Raw genomic sequence first — 25051 nt, forward strand, 5'->3', positions numbered from 1 at the left:
ACGCCAGGGATCAGGGAAGCCTTCCCAGAGAAAGTGGCATTGAAGCGGGCAAAGGTGCAGTCCAGGTATTCAGCAACCTCAAAATCCCCACCCACTCTGCCAGCATCAAGAGCAGAGAGCAAGAGATGCTGGCAGACCAGCAGGGCTGCAAGTGAGGCAGACTGCAATGGCTGTCAACATCTGAAGGTCACATTGACCTTCAAGCCTCTAGGCTGTTCGCTTCTTAACCAGTTACCACCAAGCCCCTTCCTCAGTGTGGCACCACCTGCCCCTTCTTATAGTCTCTCGGGAGGTACCCCCCTCCCCCAGAACCATGTGTCTTCCTAGGTCTCAGCTTCAGCATGGGCACTAAGTAGAGGGGAATCAAGAGGAGAGCCCTCATCTGTCCCTCGCCCATGCTGCTTGTGTACATGCACACACATACTCTGGTGCCCTCAAGGCCATATCCACCCACATGTGCACGCCAGTGCATGCTCTCATACGAAGCCTGCTCCCAGCCTTCTAGCAGCCTGTGGTAGTCACCTAAGTCACCTAAGGCCTAAAGTCACCTGCCATTATAGGAGGCCTCCTGTGGAAGCTATTGAGTCCAGAGCTCTTCCTGAAACACTCCAAGATGCCCAAGAGATGAGTGGCTATGTTATAGCAGTTTGCAAATTACACAACACTCCACCAGTAGGATCTCATTTAATGCTTGCAGTAGCCAGTTGGACAAGAAGAAATTTCTTGACTATTTACAGGAATGAGCCTCCCCTAACGTGTCTTCTGTTTGAGGCAACTTGTGAGACATGTCTCTTTATAGTCTCCAGTTTGAGGCAACTTGTGGGAATTAACTCTATGTGTCTATACAATATACAGTCGATCTTCATTATTCACCGGTTACATATTTGCAAATTCACCAAAATCTATTTTTGTAACCCCAAAATCAATACTCATGGTACTTTTGCAGTCATTTGTGGACATGCACAGAGTGACAAAAAAAATTGAGTCATCTGGCGGGGCACATTTCCATTTTAGGTGGAACAGGGTAGAACAAGACAACACTCTGCCTTCTTGTTTCAGCTCTGATGATATAAACAAGTGTCCTTCTCACAATTTATTTAGCATCATGTTATTGCATTTTTCATGCTTTTTGTTGGTGGTTTCACAGTCTTAAACGGCCCCCAGCATAGAGCTGAAGTGCTGTCTAGTGTTCCTGAGTGCAGAAATACTAGGATGTGCCTTATGGAGAAGATACGTGTGTTAGATAAGCTTCATTCAGGCATGAGTCATTGTGCTGTTGGCCATGAGTTCAGTGTTAATGAGCCAGCAACACATATTAGACAAGGTGTCTTTAAACAGAAACACAGAACAAGGTTATTTATTGATTTGATGAAAATACTGTGACCAGAGGCTCACAGGAACCCAAACCTGCATTTCCCCTAGGAGCAATGGTTCAATATTTGCAAATTCTCTCTATAGAACAAAATTACCATAAATAACAAAATTGAACTGTATGTATATATCTCTGTGTCTATCTTTTAATTAAGAGAAGATGTCAGAGAAATTTGAATCCTTGAGTTGAACAAAGAAATAATACTTGTACAAACATAGACCCACATAATGTTACAGTTAAGTCATAGCTTCCTGGCAGTCAATGTAAAAGAGAAACATCAAAGGATGATCACACACATACAACCTGCTTAAACCTCTGCTTTCAATCTCCGTAATTCTCCCAGAGTTAGAGAAGCGTCACACCGAATTCCACAGCCTCGTCCAGGCTGAGGTTTGTGGAGAAGGACAGACACCGCGTGGGGTTTGGCTAGAGAGGAGCCAGCCCACCTTCCCCGAGTGCCTTTGTTTGATTGAGAAATTACTGTGGCTGTGGCAGCTGTAATAAAAGGGAACAGAGCCCCATGGGCCACAGCTTTATCGCCATCTACAACCCAGGATGGATTCGGTGGCAGCACTGTGCCCAAGGCCAGAGATTTCTTTCATCTGCGGCTGGCTGGGCCCAGGGACTTGTCAAGCCCAAGTTAGCATATCGATTGCAGGCGACAGGCTGGTTAAGTGTGAAGTTGGTGCTCACCTGCGCAGGAGAGCCCGGCTGCACCCTGCAGTGTTGGCCCCAGGTGTGGCTGCTCATTGCTGGGTTCCTTCTCATGTAAGCCCTGGAGAAAGGCGAGCATGTGGATTGCAGCCTCAGAGAGCGAGGTGTGAATGTGGGGTTTGCCATGTGGGTTGGGGTCTGAGCATTGGCATCTCACAGGATAGACAGCAACTGTGCGTGCCTGGTTGGTTGCCTCTGCAGTGTATCTCTGACATTCTTGCACCAACCCCAGCAACCCAGTGCTAAGAGCCACACTGGCCCACCACAAGCTGTCTAGTGGCCTGCCAGGCCTGGAGAGAGGCCTTGTGTCCAAGCAGGGCAGACATCCTTGGTTTTAGGGAAAGGACACTTGGCTACTAAAATTGTGGAAGACGAGAGGTCAGGGAATGCGGAAACTGATGTGGGCCTGGGCTCAGTGTTGGCTGGGAACTGTACCAGCCTCATTTGCTTTTGCCCAGACATGTGTCCAGGAACCCCTAAACACAAGGCAAGCAACCTCTCTGTTCTTCCTTCAGCTTCCCCAGAATTCCTCTAGGACCTGCTGCTTCTTGACCTTAGCATGTTTGATAAAGCTTGGCAAGTTAAGATGAGCAAGAGACAGTCTTCTCATGTATCATTTTGCCCCTCACAGGTCTTGTCCACCCCTACCACACTACCCCCGCCACCTCCCCCAGCCCCTGCAGGCATGACAGTCTGTTCCCCATTCCTGGCCTCCCACTGGAGGAGGCGCTCAGTCTTCCAGTGGCCAAGCTTCTCCTTTGTTCCAGCGCCCTGGGCATTTGCAAGGTGGATCCAAGGTGTTGAAACCTGAGCAACCTCAGATTTTGCCCACCTGCCCTTCTCTCCTACAAGAGTAGGTCCTTCAGCAGGTTAGTTGCCAAAATTAGAGATAGGAGAAACTGGTTTTAACACCCACAGACACTGGACTCTGTCGTGAATTCAGGCACTGGGTCAGCCCAGCCCAGAATTGGGGCCAGCACTTACGCCCAGGCTCTACTAGTGAGCTGCAGGGTCCCACGGTCCTGGATGGTGGAGGGGGCAGAGGTATGGCAGTGGAAGGAAGGGCTGCTCCTGAAACAGAAGGCTGTGGAAAGGGGGTATTAGGGAGGGGCAGGGTCTTTTCTGCCAGGAGGCAGTGTAGAGAAGGCATTGGGGAAACCTGGATTCTGCTCTCAGCTCTGTCCCTTAATAGCTACACTTCTCCAGTGCCACCTACAGAATCAACATGGACTGGACCTATATGTTCTCCATTATCTCTTTTTCGTTAATAACTCTAATAGACTCCACACATCCCCTTCTATACCACACTCCAACTTCAGTTGTCATTGAACCTGCATTTCCTCTTGAAGGATCAAATGTGGGCCTCAAGGACGCAGAGGGTATTCAAGGATGGGAGGAAGCGAGGGTCCTGCCTCTCGGGCCCTGCCTGTTTTCCTCCCCACTACCTTCTCTCTGCACACCCAGACCACCTCCTTGTCCTTCTGGGGAGGCATGTCACCCAGTATCCCTCATCCCTTCTAACCTTCTGTCACTAGCTCCAGCTCCAACCTCGAGAATTCCCAGGTATTTAGACATTCATTTTATTGCTTAATCGAGCTTGAAGGCATTTAAATTAATACAAGTTTTTACATTTGGCAGCAAAGACATTTATAGGCCCCTTTAGCAGGGAAAGAAAGAGGTCAGGAGAAAATCAAAGAAGGAAATTATCCTGGGCCGTGGCCTTCACGATGTGGGAGCAGATCAGCTACCACGAGGGCCACGATCCTGAGGCTGCCCTTTTAGAAAAGCAGTCAGTGCTAGGTCTGGTATCCTGGGTCCTCGGGATGAGACAGTCAGTGGAGGAGGCCTTGAGGCCCGTGGAGGTTCCTTGAGGGCTCTGGGGTTCAGCCACAGCCCACACCCTTCTGGCCACTCCTTCTGCGGGATTGTCACTCACTGCCCTTGCGCTGATGCATTTCCTGCCCACGTCTTTCTGCCTCTCCTGTCCTCTCCCCCTCTCCTCTCCTGCTTTTCATGCAACCACTTTAATTACCTTCATTAGACACGAATTCATTCAGCTCTACCAGGAAAAGCAGCCTCCCTCTCCCCAGGGGTTGCCTCGCTCCCTAAGGACCTGCCTGTCTTCTAGCACAGAGCTGGGGAGGGTGCTGAAGAGTGGGAGGCACCAAGACCTCTGCCTGCTTCTTCACTTGCTCCTGACCTTCAGCTGCGCGCTCTCTCTCTCTCTCTCAGGTTAAGGAGAATCCCGTTTGCCCCGGTAGCTTTCTGCCGCAAGGAGGGGAAGGGGCTCTGAGAAGAGAGTCGAGTTTTGGGGTGTGTCTGTTCCCGTGAGAGGCTGAAATTGAAGGGTTCTAGGGGTTCCCAGAGGTTGGCAGCGGCTGCCAAGGCCTGTGAGCCCAAGGCTTCGGTGCTGCTGTCCTCCTCACAGGCACAGCCCCTGCACACTCAGGCCTGGCCCCCACAGGCTTACGCCTGTCTCTCTGTCCCAGGTGGAGGTGGAGGTGGAGAGCATGGACAAGGCTGGCAACTTTATCGGCTGGCTGCACATCGACGGTGCCAACCTGTCCGTCCTGCTGGTGGAGCACGCGCTCTCCAAGGTCCACTTCACCGCCGAACGCAGCTCCTACTACAAGTCCCTGCTGTCTGCCGAGGAGGCCGCAAAGCAGAAGAAAGAGAAGGTACACGTGGCAGCCCAGCTGTGCTCTCCCTGTCCTCCCGTCCTCCTCACACACTAATGCTGCTGCCTCCAGAGAACAGGAGGAAGCTCTCTCATCCCCACAGAGTAGCCCAGGAAGGTGTTGGTCTCAGACCCCACACCAAGGCCACACACAGGCGAGGAGAGGCTGCCAGCTGAGGTGTCCTCGGCCACAGCCTGTTGCAGACCTGAGGTGGGCCTGGGCTGCCAGCCCAGAATGTCATCAGTGATCCCAGGCCTGCTCAGGTGGTCCTGAAGCAGAAATCTGTCTAGGTGACTGTGGAGCCATGGGACAAAATGCCCGGGGCGCCCCTCCCTCCCCAGCCCTCCCCAGCCCTGACCCTTCTCTGTCAGTGCCCTCAGGACTGGGCGGCCCAAGCCCACATCTGAATTTCCTTCACATTGCCCTGTGGGGAAACAACCCTAGGAGAGGCTTCTAGCTGTTAGGACAAGAGATTTATAGCCCATCAGTCTCTGTGGGCACCGCACTGAAGAGACAAGGGGGATGGGGTGGAAAGTGGCTTTTGGAAACCAATTGACAATTGAGGAATGCAGTGATTTGGAGGTGGGAGCCGGGCTCACCCAGCCTGTTGCTTTTGACTTATAGCCCGGCCCTGATAATGGGGATAAATCAGCTGGCCACCAATTTGTCAGGGCTTCTCTGAGCTTGAGGAGGATTCGTGGGACAGCCGTGCTGAGCCATAAATTTGTTCCAGGAATAAATGCTTCCTTCCCTATGGGGCAGCCATCTGGCTCAAAACTCACTTCCCAGAGCTAAGGCCCGGACACCTGCCAAAAAGAGTCGGGGGCTTTGAGGCCCCACAAGCACCAGATTCTTCACCAGCCCCAAGCAGCTGCCTCCTCATTCAGGGCATCTCTTGTCCCCTTGGGACTGTCCTCCTGGGTCTCTCTCTATCTATTCTTCCCTTCCCCTGGGGATTGGGGCAGGCAACCAGCCCCTTGGTGGTAGAGGAGAGTGGAGGTGGAAAGACTCCAGGGAAAGGTGGACCACAAAGCTAGCACAGATGAAAGGGACGGTCAGTGCCCTGCAGGAGGCAGCCACCATCAGACCTCAGAGGAGATTCCCACCTCCTGCTCACATCCAGCCTCCTCCTCCCAGAATGAGGGGGAAGCAGGCAGCCTCAGCTCCTACAGGAAAGGAGTCACACGGCTTCTTCCTGGATTTCCTGCTTGTGACAGCTGAACTTAAGACTGCCACCCCCATGTCCTCTGCCTGCTGCAGGGAGAGGGGGGGAGGGGCAGCGCTGGGGCCTCCTGTTTAAAGGTTGGCACTTTCACAGAAGAGTTAGCAGCTGGGGGTAGAGCGGCAAGCCCCAGAGTCTAACGCCCAGAGGCCAAAAGCATCTTCGTCCTTGCCCTGCTTCCTGGCTTTTCAGCAGTGAACCTGGAAGCCACCTTTTCAGAGCTGGGCGATCCTTTACCCTCTAAGAGTAGAGACTCTAGAGGAACCCAGGGGAGCACAGGGAGGGGACTCTGGCCTGAGATGGAAGGGTGGGTTCCCTGCCAGGGGCTGTGCTGAACTCAGCATCGTTATTTACTGCACAGTGGGTTTGTCTGAAAGAGCCCAAGTCACCATTTTGCTGGTGCCACTTGATGACGCTGAGGAGTAATTACCAGTGATTAATTACTTACACGGCCTGCGTGTTTTTATTCCAGTCCAATTAAAATGCAGTGCACAACTCTCAGTGCTAGGGCCTGCCGCCTCCTGGGTCCCTCTCCTGCAAATCCCAGTCTGCTCGTCAAGGATCCTGAGGAACCGAGGCTGGCTTTCTTCCTCCTGGAGGGACTGTTTCCCAGGAGCAGCACTAGCAGAGCTTTGTAGCAGCTCTAAGAGTCGGCTGGACCCTAATAAGAGCATCTGGTGGCCGGCTGGGGGACAGTAACCTGAGTATCTGGGGTGTACCCAGCCTTGTCCCACTCGATCCCACAAGGGCTGCCTTACCTGTCAAGAGACAGTGGTTACAAGATCCTGTTAGCATCAGGATGCAGGAATGTTTGTGCCTGTAGCTAACCAAGGAAAGGTAATGCTGAGGGATTCTGTGAGACCAGGAAGTGCAGAAGGCTTTAGGGAGTGTGATTGTGTGTGCATGCATTCGTGAGTGTGTCTGTCTGGGGGAACCTGAGAATGCTGGTTTCCCAGCTACGAAGGCTTAACTGCCTCCCTGCTGAGTGTAATTCCTCCCTGTGCCCTGTGGATGCCTCCTCAGTGAAGAGGCCGATAGGGCTCTCCACTCCCTTGGCAGGAGGTAACCCCCACTTCCTCCTCAGCAGCCCCGGGCAGACCTGAGGACGAAGGAGGGAACCACAGATGGCAGATGCCTGTCCCCCCTCCTTAACCCCATCTCACACACGTGCTCAGCAGGGCCCTGCACAGGGCTGGATTGGCCATCGATTGGCTTTTATTGAGCTTGGCTTCCCTGCTGCAGGCCTAAAGGCCTCTGCCACCTTGGCCCCTCGCCAGCCCCACCCCTGGAGCCTTGCAAGCAGCAATGTTAAACAGGATTTAGAAAGGAAAGACTCCAGCCAGTGGATTCTCTGTCCACAGTCCTCATCACCTGCCAAGAGAAGGACCTGGGATTCCCTGAGGAGGAAATGCAGGGAAGAGAGAGAGCCAGGGCGGGGAGAGGACAGGAGAGACAGCCTCCATTCCTGACCTGCCTGGTCTGTGCTTGGCTTGATGGGCTCTTTCCCTCAGGGTGGCCGCAGCAACAGAACACAAGGAGCCCCAAAGTGTAGAGGGGACCCGAGCAAGACAGGAACTTGCATGGCAGAGCAGCCTGGAGCAGATGAACAGGCAGGAGGGGCCTCCATCCACCCTTCCCAGTCTTGCTCTGTAGCTGGGGCCACGGGGGGTACCAGCAGTGCCCCACTAGGGGCAGAGCTCCACCCTGGCCTTGGCCTGGAGAGACACTTCCCCCACCTGACCGCAAACCCTGGCATCAGTCAGCTGGGACAGCCTCTCCACAATACCAGGCTTAGTAACAGCCTCTCCACATGCTTAGAGGTGGTCCATGAGAAGGGCAGACTGTCCTGTGGTTGGCTCTCCCAGCATTCCTGGGCCCTGCTGCTTAGGTCAAGCTCAGGACCCCTGTTCTCTGCCCAGCTCTTTGGCCATAGAGGCTCTTCCCCAGCTCCTCCATCTTTCAAGAGGCTGGGGTAGAGCCATACAGCACTAATTTTCTGTGTCTGAGTGTACAACTACTGTTTCTTCTGGAGTTTTCCTTGTCATCTCCCCAGAGGTCCAGGAAGAGGAGCATCTACAATGGGGATTCCCAGAAACCAGCTTCTTATGGGAAATCTGAGCTGTGAGGGGCTGAGGATGGCTGTGGAAAGTGGCTGGGTCTGGCAGGTGTCTTGCCAGTGAGTGTGTCTCCTCCATGCACCCCAGCTCTGCAGAAGGGCAGCCTGAGCCAAATGCACGCTTGTTCTAAGGATGGGGACAAGGGCAACCACGCCTGTCCCAGCTGACTGACTCCTTCCCACCAAGGTGCCACCTGGCCAGCCTGCATGGACCAGCTTGCCCATGTGGCTGCAAGTCCCAAGGAACAGCTGGTCACCTCCATCCCCACAGGGAAAGAGAGAACCGTCATGGCTGCACTGCCTGAAGGGCCAAAGGTCAGCCTCTCCTAGAAACACAGTTCCTTTATCTGAGGAGACAGCTGTCTCTCTCCTACCCTCTGTATGCTTCTTGGCAACCTCAAGTGCCAGCCACTTTGTGTATGGAGACACCTTGCTTCTGCTGTCTTCTCAATTCAGGTGGCAGTGTGCACCACCCCACCCACCACGAAGTGAGCTGTGGCACCTTGTTACAGGACTGGCCCTAGTGCTGGGGGCTGAGGGCCATCCCCAAGGCTTTGGTTTGCATCTTCCGTGACCTCACACCTGCTGCCCACCTGAGCCTGCTGGGAAAGAAGCTCCACCCCACTCTCCCCAAGGAGGACACCTGATGCTGTCACCCAAGGCACTTTTACTTGAGGAGTCTTTAGCAGTTTCTGCTTTCATCCTGTCAGTGTGTTCCGAATTCATCAACACTGCTGAGGGGCCGCCTTCCCCCAAGCCAAAGGAGCAGGGTGGGGCTAGGATGGGAGCCCTCAACAGCTTGCAGGCTCAGGGGCCATGGCCCACTCAGGAACCAGCACAGAATGCTGGTCTCTGTTAACAAGCTCAGTGCCGGGAAAGGAGGGAGCTGGCAGGAAGAGGGAAGAGCACCTGCATGGGATGCAGAGCAGAGGACGTGCTGAGGGATTCAGGACTGCAGGGGTGCCTGCTGGTAGGAATGAGGGAGCAGACTCCTGGGTCAGGAGGGCTCCATCCCAGTTCACTTAAGGTAGTGCTGACAGTCTCGTCTCTGAGGCCGAGTGAGTCCCACTGATCCTCAGAGCTGCAAGCGTCCCAGAAGGGCTGGGAGCCCAGGTGTCAATAGGAGTGACTGGCTAAGTAGATACCAGGGAACTTCCAGCTCTGGAGGCCCAGGGCAAAAGCCTCAGGCCCATCAGGACATAGGCTTGGCATCAGAAGCATTTATGGCTATCCCCTGGCCCTTTCACAGGGAAGCCCACAAGCTAGAGACCCACTTCCCCACATGGGCAGGAAGGCCCTTGAGGGATTAGGGCCTCTGTCCTGACTAGAGGCAAAGCTGTGGGTTAAAGTCCTGCTGCCTGCCTCCTCCCCTCTGGCCAGCCAGGGCTTAGGGGACTAGAAGCAGCAGTGTGTACAGAGGTCTCTGGTGATGGGGACAGGTGTTAGGGTATCAGGAGCCTGGAAGGTGAGAAGGGGTCAGGAACTATTTGGGTAGGAGGCCAGACCCCATACCAGGGGCCCACAAGCCCAGCCATAGAAGGCACTGCTTGATGTAGGATGGTGGAAAGCTTGGGCCTGGGAGATGTCTCAGTCATTCCCCCATAGCCGCTCCTTCTAGTGGAAGAACACACGCTCAGGCCGCGTTGAAGGCAGAAGTGTGGGGTCTGGGTTGACCCAAGGTGGTTCCAGAATTCCAGCATTCCTGCCTTTCTGCTGTGTCCTGAAGCTCCTGAGGAATCTGCATTTCAGCTGAGAGAGAAGAAAGGGGACCCAGAAAAGTTTGACCAATGTCAAATGGCAAGTTCAAAAACAACAGGGACATAAGTCCTCATCTCCCTCCCCACCCCCCACCAACAAACAGCTTTTTCCTCCTGGTTGGTGGTGTTTTCTCAGGGATACCTAGTCAATGCCAAAATGCCCCTGGAAGAGCTGTAGTGCCAGGCTGCCTATGTTTGAATTCTGATTTCACTACTTCTAGCTGCAAGCCTGTGTACCTCAGTTTTCCCATTTGTAAAACAGGGATAATACCAAGACCTACTCAAAGGGTTGTTGTAAGGACTAAATGAATTAATATTTGGAGAATGTTTAGAATGGTACCTGGCACCTAATAAGCACAGAAGTTTTGGGCAAATACTTTTAATCATCCTTATTCCTGTGTGTGTCTGTGGGACCCCACGCGTGATCCATTCTCTGCACTCTCCCACCCACCCTTCCTGCTGCTCAGCTGGAAAGCCACCTCCCTCCCCTGCTCTGACAGACCTCACCATTTGGATAATCTCCTGGCTGCAGGATTGGACTTGACACGCTGTCGCGTCAAATCAGCTTCTGAGCCACTGCAGCCCTGACAGCACAGGGCTTGGGGAAGGAAGGGAGAGAGGGAGGGGTGGAGAGCGCATGGCCCAGCTTCTGGGCTGAGGTCAGAGCAACCTGCTGGAGGTGAGGAGGATGGAGAAAGGGAAAGTTGCTGAGCAGAAGCATTCTTGGTGAGCTCTTCCCCAGCCTAGGGCTGTGGCTTGGACTGCTTCAGGAGCACCAGGAGCCCTGTGACAGCAGGAGGTCCTGCAGAATTCAGAGTGCCCTGCAGAGTGCCACGGGGAAGGGAGATGGGGAGCTGGAGCAAGAGAGGTGCGGGTGGGAGGAGCCCAGAGCCAAAGAGTTCTTGAAAGCAGGGCTCTCACACTCGGACGTGCATGAGATAGCCTGGGATCTGGTTTTGCTCTTTTTTACTCTCTGGGATGCTCAGAACAGATTGTAATTTGGTAGGCCTGGGGTGGGATCTGGGGCCTGCATTTTTAATAAATTCCCTTGTTGGTTCTGATGCCTGCCAGAATTTGAGAACTGCTAGATCAGAACTTTAGAGAACCCACCTTTCCCCTCTGAGATAGAGGGCTTCAGGGGCTCAGCCTGGTGTGAATCGAGTGCCCCACAGTCACTCGCCCAGGGCCGATCCCATTTGCCCGAAACCCCTTTCCCAGTGTCTTTTTTTTTTCTTCTTTTTTGAGACGGAGTCTTGCACTGTCGCCCAGGCTGGAGTGCAGTGGCATGATCTTGGCTCACCGCAACCCGTGCCTCCCAGGTTCAAGCGATTCTCCTGCCTCAGCCTCCCAAGTAGCTGGGATTACAGGCGCCCACCATCGCACCCAGCTAGTTTTTTGTATTTTTAGTAGAGATAGAGTTTCACCATATTGGCCAGTCTGGTCTTGAACTCCTAACCTCGTGATCCACCCGCCTCGGCCTCCCAAAGTGCTGGGATTACAGGCATGAGCCACCACGCCTGGCCTCCCAGTGTCTTTTATGACTTCACTTCCTCGCCCTCTTCTCACCTCTGCCGACTGAACGTGCAGGTCTGGGCCCACTATGAGGAGCAGCCCGTGGAGGAGGTGATGCCAGTGCTGGAGGAGAAGGAGCGATCTGCTAGCTACAAGCCCGTGTTTGTGACCGAGATCACTGATGACCTGCACTTCTACGTGCAGGATGTGGAGACCGGTGAGTGCTCAGGCCGCTGGCTCGTGGTTCCTGGCTTGGTCCAGCTGGCGCTGTCTGGGGGTAGGGGGCCTCTGCCCAGTGGGTGGGAGGAACAATGCGTAGGCAGTCCAGGAGCCTCCCCTGAAGAGCTCACGTTGCCGCCCCTGTCTCCCTGCCTTGTCCCACTGCTCCTCTGGGCTTGGAGTTACTTCAGGAGCCTTCACATGAGCCCTGGCTTGGGCTTAGGCGTGGAGGTGCTGCCGGACAGGTCCTCTGGACGCAGGTGAGATAACCAGGTTTATCTGGGTGGAGCTCTGAGTCTCTTAGGTGATTGTTTGTTCCTACATACCCCTGGCTATGCTGGGCAGGATGATTTGTAGCCCCCAGAATCTGTCAGGCACCAGCCAGGCATTGCTCAGCCCCTTTCCCTCTGGGGGAGCAAGGAGTGGTGCTGGGTTTGTCTCTGCTGGGGTTTCTCCTTCTCTAGAGGTTAACATAGCCCTGAGTGATAGCCAGTTTCCATGGAAACAGGCAGCGCTCTAGGGGAAGACATCCCCGGGCAGTCTCTGAAGGACCTTCTCCTCCTTCCGTCCTGAGTGGTGTGCACTGTGGCCAGGGTCCCCTGGGCAGAGACCTGGGGTTTCTGGAGGCCAAAGGGCAGGAGAGAGCTCTGGCAGCCGCTAGCCCGACTACACCTCCAACCGCTTACGCTTTCCACCCTGACCTCCCTTTTCTCATGGCCACCCTGTGCAGGGAAACAGTTGAGTTTGGAGCGGAAGGAAAAGCTCTTAGAGCTGCCTCTGGATCCCAGGAAACAAATCATGGTAGGCAGAGGTGGACAGAGGGGGCTGGAAGTGTCAGCAGCACTTGGGCAGTCCCCCAGATGGCAGGACACAGCTCTGCCCAGCCTCCTCAGCCCACCCCAGGTCCGCTCCAGCCCCGTCTCAGCCACTTCCCTCTAATGCTGTTTCCCAGGCAGCTGCCTTTGTGGCAGTGTCATTTCACCAGGAAAAACTTGACCATTCCTGGCCCTGGGCTGGCTGTGCTTGAAAAAGGAAAAACGCGAGGGGGAGGGGTAGAGATGGAGCCCACGAGCCTGCGGGATTAGGTTCTCTTGAGGTCAGCCACAGTCCTGCTGAAAGCTGCTCCAGCAGTTGCCTGAATGAACCGGGGCGGTGGCCAGCCTCTAGGGCTGGGTCATGTGACAGGGAAGGAGTCTTGTAGTGGTGGTCTCAGTGGGAACAAGAGCCGTTCCTGGGCAGAGGAACCAGCTAGAATCCACCACCCCAAAATCCCCGCCAGCCCCCCAGAGAACTTGAGCAAAAGGATGCGATCACTCCCAGGCAGGCTCTACTCAGCCTCTGGGTCCTGCTGGGAAGGACCCGCCTTGACTCAGAACAAGCCCCTGAAGTCTTAGAGAGCAGAAATCTGAGGCAGAAAACAAGAGAAAAGAGAAAACCATGTGTCCTTAGAATGCTGGAAGAGAAGGGAGTGAGGCCCTTCCTGGCAGGCCACCTGGGGATTTGTGGTGGGCTCCAGAGAGGAAGGCCCCTGCCCTCTGGTGGCTCCATGGTATCCATGGAGATGAACCTCAGGATCCACAGCCCCCTCTCTGCTGAAACCTTTCATCCCCTCTTGGGTGGCATCCTCTCACCCTGTCTCCCTTCTTTCAATTAGAGTCTGTCTTCAAGAGGGATCTGACGAAAACATTGCCATTAGCTGCAAATGACCAGTGAGGCTCTGTAAGGACCTCCCAGAGGGCTTTGCCTGTTGGCAGGAGGCAAAGTCCTGCTTCTGTTGCCTTGGAGCAAAAAAATGAAAGTAGACCAAGTTAGGGAGGAAGCTGTCTGTCAAGGCTTCTTAATCCCTGGAATTTCACTGTCTATGGCAAGGAGCACTGTCTAAAGAGAATTATAGAGGGCTGACCACTGGGTAGGGAGAGGGGCGGCTGCTACCTTCAGGCCTCTGTCGTGTGGATGCAGGACCAGTGGCCTCTGCAGCAGCCTAAGAGTGGACATAACATCCCTGCATGCTTATGCAGAGTTTGTTTTCAATGCAGCTGAATTATTAAGCACCCTGCATGCATTGGGGATTCTACCAGGCTTTGTGCAAGTAAACAGAAAGAAGTGAGCTATGCTCTATGCCCTGAAGGAGCTCACAGTATAGTAGCAGGGAACTTATAAGGCTGACTGTGGCAAGTGTAACAACAGACATATGTTGCGCCCTCCTTACAGCACTGCCTTGGGCCCTGAAGATAAAGAGAGGAGCCCCACACTTAGACCACAGATCCACAGTCACCCTCCTTGCTTCTGAGATGGAAGGGGCAAAAAAGGTCTGAGACTGAGCTAGAATCAGGGCCAGAAGGGACTGATGCCTCCCAGAGTCAGGGTGGGAGAATTCTACAAGGAGCCAGGGAGAGAAACTGAGTAGGCCCTGGGTGTTGCTAAAACAGGCAAAAGCAGCAAATAAGCAGCAGGACCACTGACCCAAGGTCAGAGTGCTTAGGGAAAGACAAGGCAGGGAATCCCTCCTCCTGTGGCGCAGGGGCCCTGAGTAGCAGGGTGGGACAGTACAGCCCCAGCCCAGCAGCACTGGAAGTCCTGTTCAGCATGTTTCTTGCAGGGTGACAAGGGTCAGAGGGGCCAAGTTTGAATAATACTGAGGCTCTAGGCCCTGATCCAAGAATTCCTCCCCCATCTTCCATGGCTTCAATTCTGGGGCCTTTTCCACGGTGGTGTGGGGCCCATCCTTCATCCCTACTTTTGCCCCCTGAAAGGCAGTGGACAGTGGCTTCTGTCAGTTACCACCTCTGTGGCCCAGGCCAGGAGCTGGCCTTGCAGCAATGGGGTACGGGCTGGCCAGCTCTCACCCTGGAGGAGGCTGTTTGGCATTGTCCTTGCTCCCTGTCTACTTTCTTTCTCCACCTCCTTAATCAAAGCTCAGGCACATCCCAAGGGCTCCCACACCCTGGGCCAGCAGACTGGAGAGCTGAGATGGCAAGGCTGTGTGTGCCTTTAAGGCCCAACATGTCAGCAAGTCACCAGTCCCACTTCTGAAGGCAGATGGCATGAAACCTCTGGAGTGGGGACCAAGAGGGCTTCCCCGCATGGGTTGGGGACAGAGCCAGTGCTGCAGTGCCCCCCAGAATTTTACATTGAGCTCCCTCCCCAACCACTCCCAGAAAAACCCTGCTGAGCCGTCGAGGAACCCAGCACCCAGGTCTCACTGTGCTCTTCCTCCCTGGCAGGCACCCAGTTGGAGAAGCTGATGGAGAACATGCGCAATGACATTGCCAGTCACCCCCCTGTAGAGGGCTCCTATGCCCCCCGCAGGGGAGAGTTCTGCATTGCCAAATTTGTAGATGGAGAATGGTAAGCCACTTGGAAAAGCAAGGCAGAATCTTGAGCAGGAACGATAGCAGGGCTGTCCTCAGGCCTCGGGTGTTGCCTTAGCAGTCTGGTTTCCCCAGCTGGTTAATGATGGCCCCTAGCAGCTCTCCTGGGTGTCCCTCTTCATTGCCCACAGCCCATCTGGGGCCTCACTCTGGCCTGTGCACCCCTGCAGTCCAGCCAGACAGAAGTGGCTCCTTCCTTGTCTCCTGGGGGATTCCAGGGTGGGAGCCCTTGCTGGCTGGCTGGCTGGCCAGCCGGCCAGGCTGTCCAGCACACCCCTCACCCCACCCAGGAAGAATGATGTTACAGGGGGCTGAGGTAGAGGCTGGGCTACAGTAAGCCTAAACCAGCTGCCCGACCCTCTTCCCCGGCTGTCTAGGACATGAGCAGCAGTGCTCACAGGCCGGAAGAAGGTCGCTGATGTGTAATCTACCAAGGGAGGGCCCATGGCCTTCCCAGGGTGACGAAGTGACTTGGATATGTTCCCTGCTGCGGCCTCCCAGACAGATCTGCTGGCTAATTACAGCTGCTGTTTAGTGCACTGGGTTTAAACAGCAGACATCAATCTAGTCATTAGTCTTGTTGCTTTATGCCCCAAGGACACATTAATCTGCTCCACATGCTCCTTTCTCCCTCTTCTGCTCCCAGCTATGCTCTGATTCCATTAGGTGGTGACCACAGTGGCCGAGGCTGGGCCTAGATGGAGTGCAGTTACTGTCCCCTGTGACACCCGTTGAACCCAGGCAGGGAAATGCTTTGCCCCTGCCCTGCCATTGCTGAGGCTTTGGGAGCCCAGAGTCCTCAGGGCTGTCTCTTGAGCTCTGCCCATGATGCCATTGCAGGTACCGTGCCCGAGTAGAGAAAGTCGAGTCTCCTGCCAAAATACATGTCTTCTACATTGACTACGGCAACGTGAGTGTTGGGGACCAGAGTGTTGGAGGGGCTATCAAACACAGCAGCCCCCGAGTCAAATCCATCTGATCTCTCCAAGGTCCCTCTGAGCTTACCAATAGAACAATGAGCATTGGGGCATCTCTGCTGTGCGTGTAACAGGCCAGGCCCCCTCAGTGACCTGGCAAAACTGGGGTCTATGACCAGTGGCTGCAAGCACTGATGGGTCCCGCATCCAGACCCCACGGATGAGTGTCCAGCCACACCCACAGTTCCTCTTCTGCCTGAGGTCTCTGCAGAATGGGGGCAGGGCCTCTGTAGCACATGGAGGGCCTTTACACCCACAGTTCCTGGTGTTCAAGCCAAACTGGGTGTTTGTTCCATGCGCTAATCCCCGGCACATCCCCAAACTCAGGCTTGCTGGGAAGGGACAGTCACAAGGTAACAGTGACTGACTGGCAGCCTTGGGAGAAAAATTTCTCCGGCTGGGCCTGGGAGTCTGTTGACAACTCCTGGGAGGTTCTCTTGAGGAACAGCAGCCAGCTGGTGAGAAAACTGTCATTCAGGAGGGTGACGCTCCTGAGTCATGGCTCTGCTTGTCTGCGTACCTCCCATGCCTTCCTCAAGTACTAGGACTGAGGATCTGTTAGTAGAGAGCCCAGAGTTGGGCCATGCTCCCAACCCATCTCCTGGGAATACACAAAGGAAGAGGTCCTGCCAGACAAGGGTGAACCCAGATGCCTGGGCCGGAACCACAGGCAGGCCCGGTGACCACAGGGATACTTGTCTTGGTGTGCTCCCCTAGCCAGCAGCTGGAGCACCTCCTGGCCTGTGGGAACGTAGTCAGGGAACCCATGTCACAGACAGAAGGGCATTGGGAGGAAATGGAAAAGCGATTAGAGTCCAGTTATACTGCGATTGTTTTCATGGGAACCACTAGGTGTGCCAGCACCAGGCCCAGAGTGAGGGTATGAGCCACAGCTCCCCATCTACTGCTGGACCAGCAGGGCACGTTCTCTCCAGGCTTCACCCACTGGGAAGCCTTTGTACATTGCAAAGTGGAACCAAGTCATGGGATGAACAGGGTGGCCCAGAGTTAGCATTCCCAGAGGCCTGGCCACAGAGAGCTGTCCTGTGAGAGAGCAAGGGGGCAGCGAGTATGTGACATGTTGGTCTGCTGCTTCCTCTGCAGAGAGAGGTCCTGCCATCCACCCGCCTGGGTACCCTATCACCTGCCTTCAGCACTCGGGTGCTGCCAGCTCAAGCCACGGAGTATGCCTTCGCCTTCATCCAGGTGCCCCAAGATGTGAGTCTGGAGTCTTCCTCCTTCCAAAGGGGACTGTCCACTGACACTTAGCCGCTGCTGCAGCCCTCATGGGCTGACAGGAGAAGATGGAAACTATGACGGTCTCTTAGTAATAGTACTCAAGAGATGGGAAGTTGAGGAAGATGCCACCGAGGAGGTAGTATTAGAGCATTCCAGCTAGTTCATAGAAGCAGGTAGGCCAGGGTGCATTTGGACAAAGACTAGACCACCACAGCTGGATCCCAGGGGGCTTTTGGGCAGTGGCAGGAGGTGATCAGGCAGTGGCAGGAGGTGAGACGGGAAAGGGCTTAGTGTCGTGGGCTTGTCTACCCTGGCAAGGAGTTTATTCTTTGTGCTGTATAGGCAGGAGGAATGTGGCACCATTTCTAGGAGAAGTGTGACATGGTCCAGTGTGTTTCTGAAAGTTAGTTCTGATGGCACAGTGAACAGAGGGACTAGAATGAATGGGTGGGAGACAATTGTAACAGGCCAGGCTAGAGACAAAGGTGGTGCTGGGTTTCTTATGTGTGGATGTGTTGCTGTTGGCCAAGAAGAATGAGAAGGAGCGAATTTGGGCAGTGGGACCTCCAGGCAGCCTTACAGTTTTCAGTTGGGGAGTGAGATGAGACCTGGAATTTATGGGTCTGTGTAGTTAAAACCATGCGGTGTACAAGATTGCCCAGATTGAGTATGTGGAAGGTGTGATGGGGAGGAGAGAGAGTGTTAGGAAGTGCTGGGGTCCTGCCATCTGAGAACAGGAGCCCAGAGGCAGCATATGCAGCCAGAAAGGAGAGAACCCATGCTGAGGGTCGTGGATACCCTCTATCCCCAGAAACAGAAAGCCAGTCTACAATGTCCAGATCCCCCGGGAGCTCAGGCAGGTTGAGGCTTCCCAGGGGCTGCCCTTGGCTTTAGCTTTGAGAAGGTGCCTGGTACCTGGAGTGAGAGCTGTGTGATCACCATGGTTGGCACTGTCACCAGATAAAGGGTGCAAATGAAGAATAAGCAAATTTACTCTTTACCTTTTCACAAAGTTGCTGAAGGTCAGGAGAGATGCAACAGAAAATGCTGAAGGCAAGTATCACAAAACACGTCGGTGAAGACAGACATGTGGAGTCAGGTGCAGTGGCTCACGCCTGTAATCCCAGCATAGGAGGCCAAGCAGGGAGGACTGCTTGAGCCCAGGTGTTCAAAACCACCCTGGGCAACATAGCAAGACCCTGTCTCTAAAAAAAAAATAGCTGGGTATGGTGGCACACGCCTGTACTCCCAGCTAGTCCCAGCTATTCAGGAGACTGTGGTGAGAGGATCGCTCGAGCCCACAAGTTCAAGGTTGCAGTGAGATGATGGCACCACTGCACTCTGGCCAGTCCCTATCTCTTTTTTTTTTTTTTTTTTTTTTGAGATGAATTCTTGCTTTGTCGCCCAGGCTAGAGTGCAGTGGCACAATCTCGGTTCACTGCAACCTCTCCCTCCCAGGTTGAAGCGATTCTCCCACCTCAGCCTTCCGAGTAGCTGGGATTATAAGTGCCCGCCACCACGCCCAGCTAATTTTTGTATTTTCAGTAGAGACAGGGTTTCACCATGTTGGCCAGGCTGGTCTTGAACTCCTGACCTCAGGTCACCCACCCACCTCGGCCTCCCAAAGTGCTGGGATTACAGGCATGAGCCACCACACCTGGCCTAGTCCCTGTCTCTTAAAAAAAAAAAAAGACAGAGACACAGGATGTCATGGGCATAGTGCACTGGAGCAAGGTCCTGCTGGAGGAAGGAAGTGAAAGGGCACCAAGTGTAGGTGAGCTTTGAGTGGGAAGAAGTCACTTTTCCTCGGAGACACAGGGCAGGTGGGTGGGAGCACAGGGTAGGAAAGAAAGGGGTCACTTGCAAATAGTCTCTGGCTGAGGGCAAGGAAAAGAAAAGGGGAAGGCTTCCTATCCAGAGCCTGTTTCTGCCTCCCTAGGGTTCTTTCTGGTTTGTGTTTTTTGTTTTTTTGGTATTTTTTTGAGGCCAAGTCTCACTCTGTCACCCAGGCAGGAGTGTAGTGGCGCAATCTCGGCTCACTGCAGCCTCTGCCTCCTAGCTTCAAGCGATTCTCGTGCCGCAGTTTCCCAAGTAGCTGGGATTACAGGCATGCACCCCATGCCCAGCTAATTTTTGTGTTTTTGGTAGAGATGGGGTTTCACTGTGTTGGCCAGGCTGGTCGCCAACTCCTGGCCTCAAGGGGTCCACCCACCTCAGCCTCCCAAAGTGCTGGGATTACAGGCATGAGCCACCGTGCCTGGCCAACCTCACTAGGGTTCTCTGGGGAGAAAATTACAGGCCCCTGCTGGCCAGACTTTCTTGGGAGTCTATGGACAGGAGCTGGGGCCCAAGTGGTTGTTTTCTGGCTTGCTCTGACCTGAGTGTGTCTCTGCTCCAGGATGATGCCCGCACGGACGCCGTGGACAGCGTAGTTCGGGATATCCAGAACACTCAGTGCCTGCTCAACGTGGAACACCTGAGTGCCGGCTGCCCCCATGTCACCTTGCAGTTTGCAGATTCCAAGGGCGATGTGGGGCTGGGCTTGGTGAAGGAAGGGCTGGTCATGGTGGAGGTGCGCAAGGAGAAACAGTTCCAGAAAGTGGTACGTGATGTGGAGAGGCGGCCCCAGCATTGCGCCACCACCCTCACAGAGAAAGGGACTGTTCCACAAGCCAGGAAGGGAGCAGGGAATCCACCATCCTGCTGTTCCTGCTGGGGAAAGATAATGGATTTGGGTTTGTTGGCGTTTTTTTGTTTTTGTTTTAAAGCTAATTACATCCCAAATTAATTGGCTGCGGGTTTGGCTGAGAATGCAGCTGCAAACTAGAGCGGAAAGCTTCCCTCCCCATGTACCCCCAGGTGACAGGCGAGAAAGCTTTGCCAGGGGCGATGTGGAGAGGGTCAAGGCCTGTCCCTCCCGCTCTCCCAGTCTCACTCTCCAACAGACAGCTTCCAAGTCAATAACCAACTCCTAACACCCAGTGCCACCCCGAGCCAGAGCTGTCGAGGAGGCAGCACCAAAGGGCCCAGAAAGACTCTGCCACACAACCCTCTGGCTATTTGGAAAGCCCCTTGGACTTGGAGTCCTGCCTCCACTGTTCTGAGAGGAGAAGCCAGCCTCCTGAGCCCCATCTCCCTGCTTATGAAGTGAGGGGAGCACTAGCTGCCTTGCCACTTCTCAGGGCTGATCGTGACAATCAGTGCGCTCGTACCTGAGAAACAGCTTGCACTGAGCAGCCTTTGGTGATTAGCTTTGGGCTCTGGATACAAGGCAGCCCCTTCCACCCAACACTATACATTTCTGAGTCCCTCTCTACCCTTTCACCAAGCAGCCACTGAGGCCCTATTGCAGACCAGCCCTGCGTCCCAGCTGGGCTGAATCAGCGAACCATCCAAGAGGGCCAGACTTGGGGAAGCTCAGGCCCCTGACAGAGCTGCCGTCTCCCAGCAGAAAGTGATGAGAGGGCAGCAGGATGTGGCCAGCTTCTCCCTATGTTCCTTCAGAGACAGGGGCAAGAAAGGCAGGGCATGAAAACCAAACAATTTCCTCCTCTTCATCTCTCTTCCATTCACCCACTGCTCTCCCTTCTCCCAGCCCTCCTGGCCTTTCCTCTCTCCCCACCACACCGCAAGCCCACATAATGTGTCGGTGGCTGTGCAGGCTGATGACTCACTGGAACAAGACACCCCTGTGGACTGCCACTGTGTCTCAAGAGAAGCCCGACCCCTAAGCCCCTCTGGAGAGACCCCCACTTTCCTTAGGAGATGGCTCCTAGGAGGTCAGCTTCAGCCTCCCTATAGAATTGGATATCTTATTGTACCCCATATGAAACTGCCCATAATGCCTCTGCTATCTAGAAAATTCCTTCTGCCGCAGTCCCTGAGATAAACACCTAACATGCTCATTTATTTATTCATTCTATCAGCAGACATTTATTGAGGGCCTACAGTATATCAGTGAGCAAGAAACAGCACCCCTGCCCTGAGAAGCTTACATTCAAGCATGAGGAGACAACAATTACAATGAACATAATAAGTAAATTAAATAGGATATTAGAAGATGATAACTGCAGTGAAAAATAGAAGTGGAATCCAGGGAGTCAGGAATAGGAGGCGAAGGTTGTATTTGTATTGCTCTTGTTTGGTTTGGTTTCTTTTGAGGCCAGGTCTGGAGTACAATGGCACAGTGCCGGAATCACGACTCACTGCAGCCTTCAACTCCCTGGCCCAAGTGATCCTCCCACCTCAGCCTGCCAAGTACTGAGACTACAGACATTCATGGGCCACCATGCCTGGCTAAGTTTTTTTTTTTTTTTTATAGAGATGGGGTCAGCCTGGTCTTGAACTCCTGGGCTCAAGTGATCCTCCTGCCTTGGCCTCCCAAAGTGCTGCAATTATAGGCATGAGCCACCACACCTGGCCTAGGTTGTAATTTTAAATGGGGTTGCCCGAGACCTCATTAAGAAGGAGATACTTTACCACAGACCTGAAGCAGGTGGGAGAGGTAGCCAGGAGGACGTGACCGGAGGAGCGTTCCAGGCAGACAGAAGAGCTAGTGCGAAGAGTTAAGGGAAAAGCCAGGAGACTAATCTGATTGTGTTTTGCGTTTTACTCTGAGGGAACTAAGGCTCCATTGGACAGGCTTGAGCAAGGGAGAGCTCTGGCGCTTACCTAAGCATTCTGCAGGGTCCTGCTGGCTGATCATTTGAGGGCAACTCTGACCACTCCCTTTCTTCTCTTGTCCCTCCAGATCACAGAATACCTGAATGCCCAAGAGTCAGCCAAGAGCGCCAGGGTGAGTTCTTACCTTGGGAGCCCCCAGAGGGTACCGAGTTGAGGGGTTTGGCCCTCTGAGTTCCGGTGGGTCCCATATCCCTGAAGAGCTATTGTCTGTTTTTTCTTACAGCTGAACCTGTGGCGCTATGGAGACTTTCGAGCTGATGATGCAGACGAATTTGGCTACAGCCGCTAAGGAGGGGATCGGGTTTGGCCCCCAGCCCCGCTCACGCCAGTCCCTCTTCCTCTGCCGGGAGGGTGTTTTCAACTCCAAACCCCAGAGAGGGGTTGTAGATTGGGTCCAGCTTTGCTTCAGTGTGTGGAAATGTCTCATGGGGTGGCATCGGGGCTGCGGGGTGGGGACCCCAAGGCTTTCTGGGGCAGACCCTTGTCCTCTGGGATGATGGGCACTGCTATCCACAGTCTCTGCCAGTTGGTTTTATTTGGAGGTTTGTGGGCTTTTTTTTAAAAAAAAGTCCTCAAATCAGGAAGAAACATCAAAGACTATGTCCTAGTGGAGGGAGTAATCCTAACACCCAGGCCAGCCGCCAGCTGGCACCTGCCTCTATCCCAGACTGCCCTCGTCCCAGCTCTCTGTCCAACTGTTGATTATGTGATTTTTCTGATACGTCCATTCTCAAATGCCAGTGTGTTCACATCTTCGCTCTGGCCAGCCCATTCTGTATTTAAAGCTTTTGAGGCCCAATAAAATAGTACGTGCTGTCTGCAGCCCTTATTGATCACAGTGTGGTCCAGAGCATGGAGTCTTGGCAGCTTCACCCAGGAGGAGACCTGGACACTTGAATGACCCCCAAGATAGTCATCCAAATGCCTGGACATTCTCCCTAGAAATAGAGCCAGCTGGGGAAAGCAAGGCAGATCTTCAGAGTCTGAGCAAGCAACTCCTGGACCCAGTGGGCACCACTTGGCACCATGGCCATCATGCAGGAGGCTACAGGTCTTTTTTGACTTCTTGCACATGGCTGTTTTCAAGGACCTTAGAGAGTTACAGCAGCTTGGCCAGCAGCACCCAGGACAATTTACCCACTGTGAATTGCTGGGTCTGGCCTTAGGCAGACCCTGCCAGATCCCCAAGAAAGGATTCAAAAGGAATCAGCTGAGAGCAATGAGGTGATTTCCCTAATTCCTGCTGTGTCTGGGATAGAGTGGGTTAGAATGCAGGCCCCTGGTTCCTCTCTGGAGAACAGAGCTAGGAGGGCCGGCTTCTCCAAGAGGGACCCAGGTCCCAGGTGAGAGGCCTGTCTGCTCCAGGTTAGCCATTGCTCATGTCTGACTTGATAAGCTCTCCCCAAAAGTCCTCAGGTAGAACTGGCCCTGGAGCTCAGAATCCTCAGGCTGCGTGTAGCCCATGAGGGAGGAGCCATGGTGGTGTGAGGCCAGGAGTCCCGGGGAGAGAAAGTCAAGTGTGAGAGTCACCACTCCCCACGCCCATGGTGTCCAGCGCCTCATTATTCCTCCACTGACGGCATTACCTGTGTGCCCCCGCCCCTCCCTGGCACATACTTTGGTGAAACTTGGTGGCACGTCTTTCTGACAGCCCCACATCCCACCAACGTTCTGATCTGGGGTGATGCTCCAAGCTGCCATATAAAATTGACCCTTTGATCTTGGGGGCTACAGGGACAGTCAGTGGAGGTGGTAGGGCCTGGCTGGCTGGATCTCATTCCTCAGCTGGAGGTCTTGCCGTAACACACACTTGTTCTGGCCAGGGCTCTTACGGGGTTCTCATGTGTGCTGCTTATACTCAAGGTGCGCTATAGTTAGGTGAGGGTAGGAAGAACCAGGGAGGGGCCATGGGGAGAAATGTTGAGTCAGTTCAACTCCAGAAACACTAGTTTCCCTTGGTCCTCTTGGGGACTCACAGTTTCTACTTGCAGCGCCTCCGGCTTAGCCAGAACAAGCGCTTATACAGTCTGAATCAGACCCTTTATGGTCCAGTAAACTGTGCTTCCCTTGACTACATGCAGCCCCTTAGGGGGCCCAGGAAGTCAGGAGGGGTGTGGATGATGACTTGGTGTGAATCTCTTCATCATCCCCACTCCTGGAGAAGCTGTCCCGCCCCCAGCAGAGAAGCACACTCTCACCATGGTCTCTGATTTTATTTTTATCCATCAAGAAGAGAATGCCCATCTCACTTATTTCTTGACCTCAAAGGTGCTTCTGGTAGGGTGCGATGTGTATTCACAGTGAACACAATCGGCAGAGGGCAAGATGCCAGCCCGCTCTTTTGTGAAAGGGTCTGAAATCATCTCACGGTCTTCACAGTTGCCTTGGTTACATCTGCACCCAAGGATAAACCCTCCTTAGTTTTCCAATTGAAATTATGCCTGAGCCTTCCCACTTCTGATTTTTTTCTCTGCCAAGGCTGATTGAGACAAAGGTCAGATCAGTCACCAGGCAGGAAGGCGCTACCGCAGCTTGTCTGGTTTTGACCCCAACTTGGTGTTTCTCTCGGTATCACATCTGCCAAGTTCCTGAGGTGTGACCTGGATAGGGCTGGGACCAGGGTGAGGCAAGCCATGCGCCAAGGGTGCAGATTTGAAGGAGGCACTCACAGAGTGCGCACACATTGGCATGTTCTATTTTCATCTGTAGCTGTCCACTCAGCACCAGCCCTTGCACCAGTAGCCAGAAAAAGCTCTCCACAGGTTCCTCCCACTCCCCCTGAGTTATAAAACTTGCACCTTGGCCTCAGGATTGTGGGTTCTGCTTCTCCATCCACCTTTCCTGTTGAATAGTGAAGTCTCTTGAGCACCTGTTATCCATCCATTTAGGCTTCCTCCAAGCAGGGATTAAGACCCAGATAGTGCCAAGCACAGTGTTGGGTCCAGTGAGTGCCAAGGTCGTCTCTCTGGGCTCTCGAGGAGGCAGCAGATGCCATGCTATCTATAACAAGCCACAGCAGTGGGTGGTGCCCTGGGACTTTAAGGGACAGAGGCCCTGGCCCAGGTGGCTGGGAAGTTTCCCAGAGGAAAGGAGAAGAGCTGGGGCTAGCAGATGGTGGGAAGGCATCGCTTATCTCTGGGCAGCTTGGGGAGTCTCCTGGTCTCCGAGGGTGGATGCAGCAGAGCCCAGGG

The 25051-nt window shown here is 54.0% G+C and overlaps 1 protein-coding gene and 1 non-coding gene across 2 annotated transcripts in view; both read left to right on the top strand.

Annotated features, from left to right (window-relative positions):
- SND1 (staphylococcal nuclease and tudor domain containing 1) overlaps window positions 1-22682 on the top strand; it is a 437045-nt gene extending 414363 nt beyond the window's left edge. Inside the window, exons 17-24 of the mRNA XM_527879.8 lie at window positions 4576-4764; window positions 11447-11588; window positions 14815-14938; window positions 15802-15871; window positions 17043-17156; window positions 19576-19779; window positions 21928-21972; window positions 22084-22682. Coding sequence (XP_527879.3) covers window positions 4576-4764; window positions 11447-11588; window positions 14815-14938; window positions 15802-15871; window positions 17043-17156; window positions 19576-19779; window positions 21928-21972; window positions 22084-22149 — 954 coding nt within the window. The 3' untranslated portion in view covers window positions 22150-22682. The remainder of the gene's footprint in view (window positions 1-4575; window positions 4765-11446; window positions 11589-14814; window positions 14939-15801; window positions 15872-17042; window positions 17157-19575; window positions 19780-21927; window positions 21973-22083) is intronic.
- On the top strand, window positions 11949-12047 carry MIR593 (microRNA mir-593). The gene has a single exon (NR_035931.1). It is a non-coding gene; the product is annotated as a microRNA mir-593 (primary transcript).
- Window positions 22683-25051: the final 2369 nt, after the last annotated feature.

The sequence above is a fragment of the Pan troglodytes genome, chromosome 6 (genome assembly GCF_028858775.2).
Source record: "Pan troglodytes isolate AG18354 chromosome 6, NHGRI_mPanTro3-v2.0_pri, whole genome shotgun sequence".
NCBI classification, from domain to species: domain Eukaryota; kingdom Metazoa; phylum Chordata; class Mammalia; order Primates; family Hominidae; genus Pan; species Pan troglodytes.